The sequence below is a fragment of the Hypanus sabinus genome, chromosome 29 (genome assembly GCF_030144855.1).
Source record: "Hypanus sabinus isolate sHypSab1 chromosome 29, sHypSab1.hap1, whole genome shotgun sequence".
In the NCBI taxonomy this organism is placed as follows: Eukaryota; Metazoa; Chordata; class Chondrichthyes; order Myliobatiformes; family Dasyatidae; genus Hypanus; species Hypanus sabinus.
The window spans coordinates 13,809,099-13,823,523 of record NC_082734.1 but is presented as its reverse complement, the minus strand read 5'-3'; the positions used below and the strand labels follow the sequence as shown (position 1 = coordinate 13,823,523).

The window sequence follows — 14,425 nt, the reverse complement described above, 5'->3', positions numbered from 1 at the left end:
AACCTCTTCTACACTACATCCTTCCAGTAATTTGATGACCAGAAATCCACACAATAATCCAAAAGTGGTCTGACTTCTTTACAGCCCTGTCTAATTGTGTTCCTGCTTGCACTTCAAGATCCCCCCCTCCCAAGGGTCCTGCCATTTATTGTATTCTTGTTTCTTACATTTGACCTACCAAAGTGCAAAGCCTCGCACTTGTCCAGATTAAACTCCATTTTCTGTGGCCACATTTCCAACTGATGAACCTGTGAGAGCAGTTATTACCCTTCAACCACCACGCTGCTGAACCACTCACCTCAACATTGAACTGATTCCATAGCCTACAGACTCACTTTGAAGGACTCATATTCTCAGTATTATCTATCTGTTACCCTCTTTTGCACATTGATGGTCAGTCTTTGTGTGTAGTCTTTAGTGTGTGCTGTGTAGATTCTATATTATTTCTGTTCTATAAATACCATACAGAGCAGTATATGGTGGCATATATCTTTGATAATAATTTGAATTTTGGAACTTTGATCTATATTATCCTTTGACAACCTTCCTCCTTATCCACCAACTCCTCTAATTTCTGTCTTGTCAGTGGGAATAACCCCCTTCTGTCACTGAGATAGATATCCGTTAGTTACAATGGATTTGCACCTTGGAAGTTTTTTCCAGGGCGCAGGCCTGGGCAGTTTTTTCCAGGGCGCAGGCCTGGGCAGTTGCCCAAGCTGCAGGCCTTCCCCTCTCCACATCTGATGTTGTCCAAAGGAAGGGCACTAGGACCCAAGCAGCTTGGCACCGGTGTCGTCGCAGAGCAATGTGTTGTTAAGTGCCTTGCTCAAGGACACACATCACGCTGCCTCAGCTGAGGCTCGAACCAATGACCTTCAGATCACTAGACCGATGCCTTATCCACTAGGCCACACGCCAACACTCCTATCAACACCCTCTGTTTTATATTACCAAGCCGATTTTCAATCCAACCTACCAAATTATGGATCCTACGCTCTTTAATCTTTTGAGTCAGCCTAGTATTAGGGACCTTGTTGAATGCTTTGCTAAATAGCTGCAGCCTTTTTGCTCGGATCAGATATAATCTTCCACATTGTATGGTTTGGACTCAGCTTTTAACTTCTGGGTCGCTGTTAGGATTTATACTTGAGTTTGTGATGCTGTGCAGTACCGTAGGAAGAATTTGGCTGGTTTCCTACAAGAAAGCAAGTACAGGTGTGCACCGCTTAACGTCCATTCAGACAACGTTTAATCGCATATACGTCCGTAATTCCGATCAGAGAACGTGACGTAACGGACATAAACAATCTCATGTACCGCGCATCTCGAGTGTAGTAGCGTTATCTCTCTGTTTAATTTTCTTCCAAAAATATTACCGTAAAGTGCGACAAATGCAGCAAAACCACTCCTAGTGATAGCAGCAGCAAGAGGCAAAGTATATAATATGGTGTTTGCATAACGTCCAATTTCACACGTATATAAAACATGCCTTGTTCTATTGTGGACCTAGATATCATCATGTCCCCTGGAGAGGAAATTGAGTAAATGTTAATTCCATTTCTAACACAGGTTACAAATAAGGCAGGAGTTAAAGTTGTCCTTGATACCTGTTGGGTAACAAGATAGCACTGTATTGTGATAGATTTGCTATTTTGTATTGACCTGAACTGCTAGTTTTGAATAGAAATGTAATGGTTTAACATGTGGATGGATGATGTATTCTCTGGGTTCTGGATGGTAGTTCAGTCTCCCCAGGTTTGTAGAGACAGCTTGAACCCATGGCCTGATGAACCATTCGTCCATCCTAAAGCACAGCTGCCCAAATGAACCCATAGCCTAATGAACCATTTGTCCATATTAAAGCACAGCCGCCCAAATGAACCCAATAATTTACAATGACCTAGGATATCAATTTCAAATATTCCATAGAAATGAAAGTTTTGTACACATACTCTAAATCTGCCCAGGCAAGGTTAATTAAACATCGAGATGTTTCAGAACATTATTGATGTCCCAGGATGGGATAGATATGCACTGGAGTAAAGTTATCTTCCCCATTTCTGAAATAAAAATAATTTTTGAAATATACAGTATATCAATTTGTTTACTATCTGTTGGGAGTTAATTCCCTGTAATGGCCCTCTGTGCTACTTGCACTCTGTTTTGCTTATTTTGCTCTCTCAGAATTATAGTTTTCTTAAATCTCGCTTTTATAGTTTTAAAAGAATTTGTACTCTTCAAGCCAACTATATAAGTGTTGTTTTTTTCGTGTTACATTCTTTCTTTTCTTGTTTCAGCTTAAACCACATATTAATGGTCCGTTCACCCCTGACCTTGCACACCCAGTGTCAGAGATTGGAGCAGCCGCTGAGAAAAATGGTTGGCCTCTTGATATTCGAGTAGGTAAGAAAAGACTTGTAAACATCCCTGCTTTCTCCTGCCTGCTATCGCTAGGTTAATAGATTGTGACCTCTTTACAGCAGCTAGGGACCCATTATGGCATAATCAAAGTTCAAAGTAAATTTATTATCAAAGTATGTTTATGCTACCTGAGACTCATTTTCTTCTGGGCATTTATATAGGTACAAAAAAACACAATAGAATCAATGACTTTTAAAAAAAACTACACACAAGACAGACAACCACCAATGTGCAAAAGAGGACAAACTGGGTAAAATACAATAAAAGCAAATAATAGTAAATAAATAAACAATAAATAATATTGAGAACATAAGTTGTAGAGTCCTTAAAAGTGAATCCATAGATTGTGGAATCAGTTCAGTGTGAACTCAATCACTGATTTTATGGAAATCTAAAAAATAATGTAGTCTGGAAAAAAAATGGAAGTCTGAAAAGTAAACAGAAAATGATGGGAGTGCTCAGCAGGCCAGACAGCATCTGTAGGAGAAGAAACAGTTAACATCTCAAGTTGAAGATTGTTCTTAAGAACTAGGAGACGGCAAAAAGGGTGAGACAAAGGGATTGTTTCAGGTCTTCTGTCACAAATTGTTGATGAAGCCGTCTGGTTGATGGATTAATGGAAGTGATTAGAGAGAAGCATAGGAACGTGAAAAATCTGTGTGGTTGAAATGCCCAGTGGATTGGGAAATATCAGTGGCGAGGGAGGACCTGTGGTTTGACTAGCAACTAAAAAGAAATTGAGTTACCTGGAAATGTTGAGGCTTCTGAGATGGGAGATACGGGAGCGGTTCCTCAAGATCTACCTGAATTTCAGTAGAGCAGTGTAGGGGGGCCACAGTCATGTCAGAGTGGGTGTGTGGTGGGGAATGAAAGTGATCTGAATTAAAATTTAATTGGTCTTGTTGAATATGTGCTCTGGGTTGATTGAGGTGGGTATCGTTAGGCTACAAATTGCCAATATGTCCATAGATTAAGAAAGCGTTTCCGAGTCTTGGCAACTATTCAGTAGGTCCTAGTGGGAGAAGGGTTGTGTGGAACTAACAGTCTCGATTACTGGTGTGGAAGCTACTCGATTAAGTAGCTTGTTGCTGCTCATGGATATGTCAACCTTAGGGTACTATATCTCTTGCTCTTATCCTCTTTTGATGCCCTCAAGTTTTGGACTCCTTAACCCTGGGGATCTGACTACCTCTCTACCTTATCAATACCCCTCATGATTTTGTATACTCCTAAGCCAAAGATCCAGCCTAGCTAACAGCTCCTTATAACTCCAGTGTTCTGGTCCCATTCAGATGAAGACTTGAGATTCATTGCTCACTCTGTGGTGAGTGATCGATGCCTTATTGATAAGATGCAGCAGCTTGTCGTTTTGAACACTGAGTGTCAAACCTTCCTCCCATTCTGGCTTTTCCCCTTCATACCTCCATTTCATGCAGTTATGTGATGCCATTGTCATCCACAAAATGAATATTCATGTAATCTTATGATTCGAATCCAGTGTTCAGTAAATGCAGCTGTATTCTGTCAACACAATAGCCAAATGCAGTTATTTTAGTCCCACAGTATGTGTTTGGGGCCAGTTAGCTCGGACTTGAGGGCACTGTATGCACCGGATGTCATAGGTCCTTCAATATGTGTTAGCCCAAAGTACAAACCACCAGAGGATATATTTGATCTGGATCTCTGAACTGCAATTGAGCTGTTTTTTAAAATACCTTCACCTTATTAACTCCCTTTTTAAGCAGCTTAGAAACGTAGAAAAACTACAGCACAATGCAGGCCCTTTGGCCTACAGAGCTGTTTAAAAACCAGTGGGTGGCAAATCCTGCTAATTATACCATCTTACTCAGGTACAGTTGTACAAATTTGCAATTTCATGGGTTTTATTTCAGTGTTAGATAAATGGTCCTTTGCCATTTACTGGAGAGTCCAGTTCCCGTGTTCCCTTCCCATTCACTAGGCCTCAGTTCCTGTGCTCCTTTTTCTCTCACTTTTTTAAAGATTCTTTTATAATTAAAAGTATTTCGACATAGTAATGGAAATAACACAAAGTTGTGTGGAAAACTTGCCAGTGTGCACCATTAAAGCCCTGAGTAAGCTGAATTATTGAAATATTACTGTACTTTGTACCTCTTGACTTCCCCAGTGCGGTTTAAATAGTTTGGCATGGACTAGATGGGCTGAAGGGCCTGTTTCTGTGCTGTAATTTTCTATGACTATTTTAATCAGGAGATTCTGCACTTAGCACAAACCTTATTCAGACAACAAAAAAACAATTGTTGGTCTTTGTTTCTCAACTGCGACCCCAGCAAAGGGACCTTTCCTTCATGTTTCCATTTCTCTCTGATGAGCCAGGGTTGCCTGCATATTCAATGTGACCAAACATCTGGCACTTCGGAATTAATATGGTGAGTGTGCTCAGTAAATCAAGGAGCATCTGTTGAGGAGTTGATCAAATTCCACATTAACACTGTGCAATCTGCCTGCTGACAAGCCCCACTATCATTCGTTTGATAGCTCTGGGTCTGTATATACTGGAATTCAGAAAAATGAGGGGGGATCTTATGGAAACTGTATCGAATGTTGAAAGGCCTCAATAGAGTGGATGTGCGGAGGTTGAGGGACGTCCATTTAGAATGGAGATGAGGAGGAATTTCTTCAGCCAGGGAGTTGTGAACCTGTGGAATTCTTCTCCAGGGCGGCTGTGGAGGCCAAGTTATTGGGTATATTTAAGGCGAAGGTTGATAATCAAAGGTTCCTTTGATTAGTCAGGGCAGGAAGGGATTCGAGTAGAAGGCAGGAGATTGGGGTTGAGAGGGAAATGGACCAGCCATGATGAAATGGCGGAGCAGATTCAATGGGCCAAATGGCCTAGTTCTGCTCCTATATCTTATGGTTTTTGTTTCGGATTTACAGCAGCTGTGGGTTTTTGCTTTTCTGTTGGGAGCCTATCCTGTGTGTCAGGATTGTGACAGCTGGTGTCACGGATGAGCTGCTGATTCTGGCTGCCTGTTGGGAGGGGGTAGAAGGGTTAACAATTGCATTAGGTGGGGCATGGCAGGAGACTTATGCTGAGAATAAATGGCATAGACCAGCTAGGCCAAAAGCCTTGTTTCTGTGCTGTAAACTCTATGCATGGATGGATGAATGTATAACTGTACCCCTAGGTTTGTTTTAGTTTCCTATCCTGCAGCTTTTCCTGGAATGACATATTCTGCTTATTCTTAAGGTGCATCATTTCACATTCAACTACATTAAAAATTGTTGGCTGATTTGATAGCCATTCTGCATATTAGTAAAAATCCTCCTCAGTGTCGATTATTTTTGTTTGTGAATTTTGAAAATACTTTTACGATTCCATCTTGTTCATGTACTGCAACACCTGGCAGGCGTGTGCACTTCCTGGTTTTTTTTTGCGAGGAGCTGAAAGAAAATTGGGCAATTTGAACACCAGGAGTACGTATTCCCGTGTACCTTGGGTGGCAGACCTTGGTGGAATTCAACTCTTAATTTTCAAAACTCGTGATTAATGTCTTACTTGTTTCCGTCTAACCAACTTTGTTTGCAGCGGTGACATTCAGCATATCGCTGTGCATTATTAATAGAACAAATGGTATTTTAAAACTTAAATTTATTTGTTTTTTTAATGCACATGGACATAAGAATTAGCAATAGTGTAGCTAGTCCTTTAAGCCTGCTCTGTCTTACCCTGATCTTCCTTTTTCCTCAAAGTTCAAAGTAAATTTATTATCAAACTACAAATATGTCACCATATACAATCATGAGATCCATTTTCTGGTAAGCAGTCTCAATAGATCTACATAATAATAACCATAACAGAATTAATGAAAGACCACAAAACCTGGATGTTCATCGACAGTGCAGAAGGCAACCAACTACGCAGGTACAAAAAAAAACACAAATAAATAAATAAGTATTGAGAACCTGAGATGAAGAGTCATTCAAAGTGAGTTACACACACAAAATGCTGGAAGAATTCAACAGGCCAGGCAGCATCTATGGAAAAAAGTACTGCCGACATTTTGGGCCGAGACCCTTCGGCAGGGTGTTGCGGCTCTTCTGCCAAAGTGTCTCATGTAGATGTGCTCAATAGTTAGGAGGGCTTTACCCGTGATGGACTGAGCAGTATCCACTACTTTTTGTAGGATTTTCCATTCAGGGGTGTTTCTGTACCAGGCCATGATGCTGCCAGTCAATAAACTCTCCACTACACATCTATAGAAAGTTTTCAGATTTTTATATGTCATGTCAAATCTCAGTAGATTCTTAACTAAAGATGTAGAGGTGCAGCTTTCTCCATAATTGCATGTATGAGCTGGGCCCAGGAGAAGGTCCTCTGAAATAATAACATTGAAGAATTTTAAGTTGCTGACCCGCTCCACCCTGATCCTCTGATGAGAACTGGCTCATGGGCTTCTGGATTTCTTCTCCTGAAGTCAATAATTAGCTCCTTGGTCTTCCTGACTTTGAGTAAGAGATTGTTTTTATGGCACCATTAGGCCAGATTTTCAATCTCCTTCCTATATGCTGATTCATCACCACCTTTGATTCGCCAGTGACAGTGGTGTTGTCAGCAAACTTGAATATGGCACTGGAGCTGTGCTTGGCCACACAGTCATTGTGTAAAGCAAGTAGAGCAGGGGACTAAGCACACAGTCTTGTGATGCACCTGTGCTGATGGAGATTGTGGGAAGTTGTTCTGCAATCTCTCAGTCGCTCCTGAGATCAAGAAATCAATCGATCACTTTTTTAAATGAACTACAACTGAGCTGATATAAATGTGAAAGATGCACCTTCTAACAGAAGTTAACTCTCCATTTTCTGATCATTCCTTGAGCCTGCATGTTGGTTTTCAATGAGTTGTTTAAAGGCACACCAATATAAACAATTTTTCTCTTGCATTTAAGTAAGTACATTGCATTTCTGTTTTGTGTACCAATATGAATTACTTCACATTTTTCCGCATGATATTCCGTCTGACCATCAGCTTGTCTGTATCTCCTGGGTGTCTCTTACTCCTCCTCCATACTCTCAATGTCAACTAGTTTAGTGTCATCAGCAAACTTGGAGAGAAGGATTTTGGTCCCCTCAGCAAAGGTCATAAATGTAGGAATAGGTCAGGAACTGCTGGGGTCCCAGCATCACTGGTCAAGGCCTACCGACCTGAGAAGCATTATTAATCATTATGTTATAGTGAAAAAAACTAAATGTATTGTGAGCTCCTTAGACTGAGCTCCTCCTAAGTGAGGAATGAGTTGTGCAACAGTTTTTATGGTAAATGGTGAATAGGAGTGTTAGCAGCTCTGTAATCCCTGTGTACAGCAGATTCTATCTACCTCTGGTTCTGTGCTGACCCTTGCCCTATGTTAACTATTTACTAGCTAGCCATGTGCCCTGGTTTCACACTTGCAGGCCTACTATGTGTGGTCTTATCAAAACACTTAAGGAAATTAGAAATATTTTGTATCTCTTCTATTAAGATCTTAAGACATAGGAGCAGAATTGGGCCACTTGGCCCATCAAGTCTGCTCTGCCATGCCATCATGGTTGATTTATTATCACTCTCAACACCATTCTCCCACCAGCTCCCCGTAACCTTTGAAACCTTAACTAATCAAAAACCTATCAACCTCTGCTTTAAATATATCCAATAACTTGGCCTCCAAAGCTGTCTGTGACAATGAATTTCACAATCCTCCATCCTCTGGCTATAGAAATTTCTCCTCCTCTCTGTTCTAAAGGGATGTCCTTGTACTCTGTGGCTGTGCCATCTGGACCTAGACTCCCCCAGTATAGGAGATATTCTCTCCATGTCCACTCTATCTAGGCCTTTCAATATTTGTTGGTTTTCATTGACATCCCCCCCCCCCCTTCATTCTTCTAAACTCCAGTGACTACGGCCCTAGAGCTATCAAACAGTCCTTGTATATTAACTCTCTCTCCCAGGATTATTCTTGTGAACCTCCCCTGGACCCTTTTCAATGACATCCTTACTTGGATAATGGGCCCAGAACTACCCATAATACTCTGATCTTATTGACATTATAAATTTGGAAAGACTTCCATCGCAGGTTTGATCACTGCTCAGTGTTCATCTGATGGACTGGTCGAGGCACAGAGGATGAATGCCTGACGGGAGTGAGGCAAAGGCTGGTTGAGGACTTCTCCAATCCTCCTGTTAACTACTTGGCAGCGCTGAAGCTCAGAACCGTCAGTGCTGGATGGACCTAGCACAGATGTGTTAGAAGGAACAGGTTTTAAGTATGCTGATAGGTTGAGGTGCAGTAGGAAAAGAGGAGGACCAGTTGTGGAGCAGTTAGCACTAGATGGGCAGACTGCCTGTCTCCATACTACATATTCTGTTCAATATTTGTAACAGGATGTCATTATCTTTCTATGTCTGGATTCAGTGCATCAGCTTGTAATTGGTTGGCCTCATTCTACCTCTATTTGTTTTTATATAATGCCATTGCATAAGCTGTCTGCCTGTCCTGGGCTATGTTCTCGCTGTAATAATTCGTAATGTCTCTGACATTTCCTCCCCAGCTGCTGTATATGCAGCAGAATATGCAGGTGCAATCCTTCTGTTCCTTCGTCAGCTACCTTCACCTTTTATCGTACTTGTCTTGCATCTTTTTGGAGCAAGGTTACAGAGACTTGTTTAATCCTCTCTAACATTAAAGTTTTACCTTCAGTGTGGTGCTGCAGGCTTTTGGGACCATAACCTATTATCTCTGACGGTGGTGTCTGAAAAGAGGATGCTGTCCAAGTTGCATGCCATCTTGGACAATGTCTTCCATCCACTCCATAATGTTCTAGTTAGGCTCAGGAGTCCATTTAGCCAGAGACTCATTCCACCGAGATGCAACACTGAATGTCATAGGAAGTCATTCCTGCCTGTGGCCATCAAACTTTACAACTCCTCCCTCGGAGTGTCAGACACCCTGAGCCAATAGGCTGGTCCTGGACTTATTTCCACTTGGCATAATTTACTTGTTATTATTTAATTATTTATGGTTGTATATTGCTATATTTCTACACTATTCTTTGTTGGTGTGACTGTAACAAAACCCAATTTCCCTCGGGATCAATAAAGTATGTCTGTCTGTCATGTTCACGTATCAGCTTCGCCTTTAAGCATTGGTGGACAATTTGTTTTTTATTAGAGATACAACATCGTAACACAATTACACCCATGTCACCAATTAAACTAATAACAACAAATTCCACGACACATGCCGGTGATATTAAACCTGATTCTGATAACCCATATGAATTTGGAATGTGGGAAGAAAATAACTTAAAACATCAGGCTAAGGTGCAGTGTACACTTGCATTAGATCTGTACTTTAATGTGTATGAATATCACTGGACAACAAAGATCTTGCATCCCAAATACTTTGCATGTATCTTAATGGATTTTGGGCTGCTGATCATGAAAATCACCATGAAATTTCCCTAGCATGCACTATTTTTTTTTAAATCGCCTATATTTATTATTTCAATTCATAATTCAAGTCAGAATAACTGATGCTAAGATTAAGGAAGGCTTTTTGAAGAACTTCTAGTGGGACCAGAGAAAGTCGCATAGAAGGCGATCAAGGATGTTGTTGAAAATTTTTCTTGGCAACTACAAAACACCAAACTACGTGCTGCTGGTTGACAACATGCTTCAAGTGTACAAAAGCATGCAGTGCAACATGTCACTAAAGATTCATTTTCTGCATTCCCATTTAGACTTCGTCCCTGCAAATCTTGGCGCAGTCAGTGACGAGCATGGTGAAAGGTTTCACCAGGACATTGCAATCATGGAGAAATGGTATCTGGGCAACTGGAATCCATCAATGCTGGCTGATTATTGTTGAATACTTAAACAAGAAGTCTCAGACACTCAGTATGAACGAAAATCATCAACAAAACATTTTTAGCTTAATTGAACTACTGCAAAGCGTCAGCACCATTATGCAATTAAATGCATTATATTCAATAAAAGTTAATTTCTTGTTTCTCCAAATTCCGGAAATTATATTTGTGTTCAGCTTCAAGAAACTTATCATAAATAGAAAAAAACATTCTGAGCAAGCAACACCTTCAAGCTATGTTGTTGTCCACTGTAACCAATGCAGGAATTAGTGTAATTTTCACCTTTCCTGGATATATTTCTGAACCATTGATGCACCCTGGAGGACGGGTTGTGAGTTTGCCGTTCTGATACACTTAAGGGACAGTGAATGTGGAAGATTACCAAACACCTTAACATTGATCAGTTTTGATATAATTCCAACTCCCTCACTAATTTTTATCAATGCACCATAGATAACATACTATCTGGGTGCATCACAGCTCATTGTGGCAATCTCTCTGCTCATGGCCACAGTAAATTATAGACACAACTCAGCACAGCCTTACTCTGTGGATTCTGTCTACATTTCTTGTCACATAATTAAAGTTCCAACCCACCCTGGACATCCTCTCTTTTCCCTCTCCCATTGGGCAGAAGGTACCAAATCCTGAAAGCACATAGCTCCAGGCTCAGGAATATTATAAGACTATAGAATGTTTTCTGGTACACAATGAAATGGACTCTTGACCTCGCGATCTACCTCATTGTGACCTTGCCCCTTCCAGTCTACCTGTGCTGCACTCTGTACAGTAGCACTTTATTCTGTGTTCTGTTATTTTAACTTTTACTGCCTCAATGCACTGTGTAATGAATTGAGACGTACACGGTACCACAGCCACGTCTTGTAATGAATTGATCTGTGTGAAAGGTATGCAAGGCAAATTTTTCTCTCTGCCTTGGTACGTGACAATAATGAACCCACTTACAATTTAATATTTAAACAGGCTGTATAAGGTGGGTCGTAAATGAGAAATAGAGCTGTTGATCTGATACTTTGATACCTGTACTAAAACGAGCCGTTGTTTGTGTCTTGCCAGGCCTGATCGGCAGCTGCACCAACAGCAGTTACGAGGATATGGGCCGGTCAGCTGCTGTGGCTCAACAGGCGATCGACCACGGGCTGAAATGCCAGTCCCAGTTTACTGTAACACCAGGCTCCGAGCAGATTCGTGCGACCATCGAGAGGGACGGATACGTGAGTGTATAACTAGTTCACTTAAACGCATTAAGACTTTTTTTTTGACTGTACCGACCTTGGAAGCAGTTGTCCTTTTTAGCTGTATCAGGCTGAAACGGGAATATTTAATCGTATCCATTGAGGGTACTGCTGCTGCTCGTCGCACCTAGGTGCCCCTCACACACTCAGCGATTCTTTCCCTCTACCATCTGATTCCTAAATGGACATTGAACCTTTGGACACTACCTTACTTTTCTTTTCATATGCAGTATTTCTGTTCTTGTATGTTTTTTTTTAAATCTATTCAATATATATAATTGATTTGCTTGTTTATTTATTCTTCACTGAGATTCAGATTGGATGGAATCATAGGACTGCTGAATTTTTGGCCATCAAGGTTTTCTGCTGACCAGTCTCCACGTAATTATTTAGTTCAGATGAAGGGTGTCGAGTCGAGTACCCGGTCCAGGTGAAGGGTCTTGAACCAAAGTGTCAACAGTCCACTTTCCACCACAGATGCTGCCTGACCTGCAGTGTTCCTCCAGCAGTTTGATTTTTGCTCCAGTCTCACGTGTCTGCGTAACTTCTATATCACCATTTAATAAACTCTTCCAAAAGTGATGGTTGAGAATTCTTTTGAGCAGTTCTTTTGAAAGAGGTGGATAGTGGGAAAAGGGCAAGAAAGATGGATTAAATGTATTTATATTTTGTCCTGAGCGCTCTAATAGTTATCAGGCAACTCTGCACAGGGTTGCAGATGTCGTATACTTGCTTACTGCCCAGTAAGCCGCTGGTGTTTAGGGCAGCAATGAAGGTCCTCCATCTTTGTACACAGATATAGAATGTTTGTTCATTACTGTTTCTGTAACAATTGATTTTTGACCAGTCAGGGTTGTTAGCACTGAGTTGAATCCCCAAACCTGGAGGACCAGTGCACCACTCTTAGTCTGACTTCTACCTTTTGAGCTGTTTGGCATGGGTGACCCTACCAAGAGTCAAAGCAAGGCCCTGACGTAGCTCTCTGGGTCACTGAGACACACAAACCTTCAAACCATACGACAAAGTTGTGGTCCTCTTGGGGATAGAAGCTGGAGGCAGCTTCTTTACTAGTTAAAGAATGTAACAATTCCTAGCTCCTCAGTTGGGAGTGTAATCAAAAGGGCCAATGAATTTGCAGAACAGAAATTTTCTTTGTGTATGGGTGACTGGCCTCGTTTTCAGTTCTGCAGCTTGAGGCAAAGAGGTTTTCTGGGGTGGGGGGGAGTGCTTTGTTCTGAGAATGAACAATGAGACAAAGTCTTTCCACACTCAACAGTACTTTCTGTCTTCACAGGCTCAAGTTCTGAGGGATGTCGGTGGGATTGTTCTCGCTAATGCATGTGGGCCCTGCATTGGACAGTGGGACAGGTAGAGAGATTACACTTACGTTTTATTTCTTTACAGGCAGTGTGGGGTTGGGGTTTGGGGTTTTGATGTGCTAGTTGTTTGGGGATTGATGTTTTTTCTTTGAACAGTTTCTGCTTCTGGGGATCTCCCATCTACTGCTACCAACATCATCGTTCCCTCACTCCGCACCTCCCATTTCTACTTCCACAAACCTGCCTGTCCAGGTAGACCCATTGTTTCTGCTTGATCCTGCCTCACTGAACATATGTCTGCATATCTCAACCTTTCTATCTACATCCGTGACACTTCACGCACTCTGGATCTTTTCAATGACTTCAGATTCCCTGGCCCTGGTCATTTCATTTACACCACGGACATCCAGTCCCTATACACACGCATCCCCCCATCAGGAGGGCTTTAAAGCTCTCTGCTTCTTTTTAGAATTAAGTATCCAGTGCACCCACTGTGGCCTTCTGTATATCGGTGAGACCCGGCACGGATTGGGTGACCGTTTCACCGAGCACCTACCCTCCACCTGCCAGAAGAAGCAGGATCTCCCATTTTAATTCCACTTCCCACTCTCATTCTGACTGTCATGATGAGGCCACACTTAGGGTGGAGGAGCAGCACCGTACATTCCATCTGGCGTGCACATCAATTTCTCAAACTTCCAGTAATTGAGCGCACGTCTCACCCCCTTCACAATTCCCATTCCCGTTTCCCTCTTTAACTTTATCCCCTTACCTACTCATCACCTCCTTCTGGTGTTCCTTCCCCTTCCCTTTCTTCCATGGGCTTCTACTTTCTACTGTCAGATTTCCCCCTTCTCCAGCCCTTTATCTCTTTCACCAATCAACTTCCCAGCTTTTTACTTCATCCTCACCTACCACCTTGTACTTCTTCCTCCCCTCCTCTCAACTTCTTGCTCTAGCTTATTATATTTTTTTCCCCAGTTCTTATGAAGTATTTCGGTCCAAAACATCGACCGTTTACTCTTTTCCATAGGTGGCTCCTCCAGCATTTTGTGTGTGTGACTTCTTTGTTTCGTGGCTATCTGGAGAAGATGAATCCCAGAGTTGTATACTGCATACATACTTTGATAATAAATGTACCTTGAACCTTGAAATACATACATTAAGGTTGTAAAAAAGGGAAATCAAAACAATACGTTAATATATTACTGCACTTAGAGTGAGAGTATAGTGTAGGTAGGTAACTAAGGTGTAATTACTAAGAGGAAGCAGATTGAGAGATGAAGAGTTTACTTTATTGTACAAAAGATTTGTTCAACTGTCCTCTAACAATGGGATAAAACTTTTATTTGAGCCTAGTGGGATCTGTTTTCTGCCTGACAGTGTAAGGGAGAAGAGAAGATGGCTGAAATGGTGGGGGGTCTTTTATCATTTTGCCTGTTTTCCTGAGGCAACACGAGTCAGTGGAGGAGAGGCTGGTTTGTGTGATCACAACTCTCTGGACTATATTCACAACTCCCAGCAGTTTGGGGCAGAGCAGTTGCC

At 41.6% G+C, this 14,425-nt stretch overlaps 1 protein-coding gene across 1 annotated transcript in view; it reads left to right on the top strand.

The window, feature by feature from the left end:
* aco2 (aconitase 2, mitochondrial) overlaps positions 1-14,425 on the top strand; it is a 70,759-nt gene that overhangs the window by 34,215 nt on the left and 22,119 nt on the right. The window contains exons 9-11 of the mRNA XM_059953719.1: positions 2,298-2,403; positions 11,383-11,540; positions 12,856-12,929. Coding sequence (XP_059809702.1) covers positions 2,298-2,403; positions 11,383-11,540; positions 12,856-12,929 — 338 coding nt within the window. The remainder of the gene's footprint in view (positions 1-2,297; positions 2,404-11,382; positions 11,541-12,855; positions 12,930-14,425) is intronic.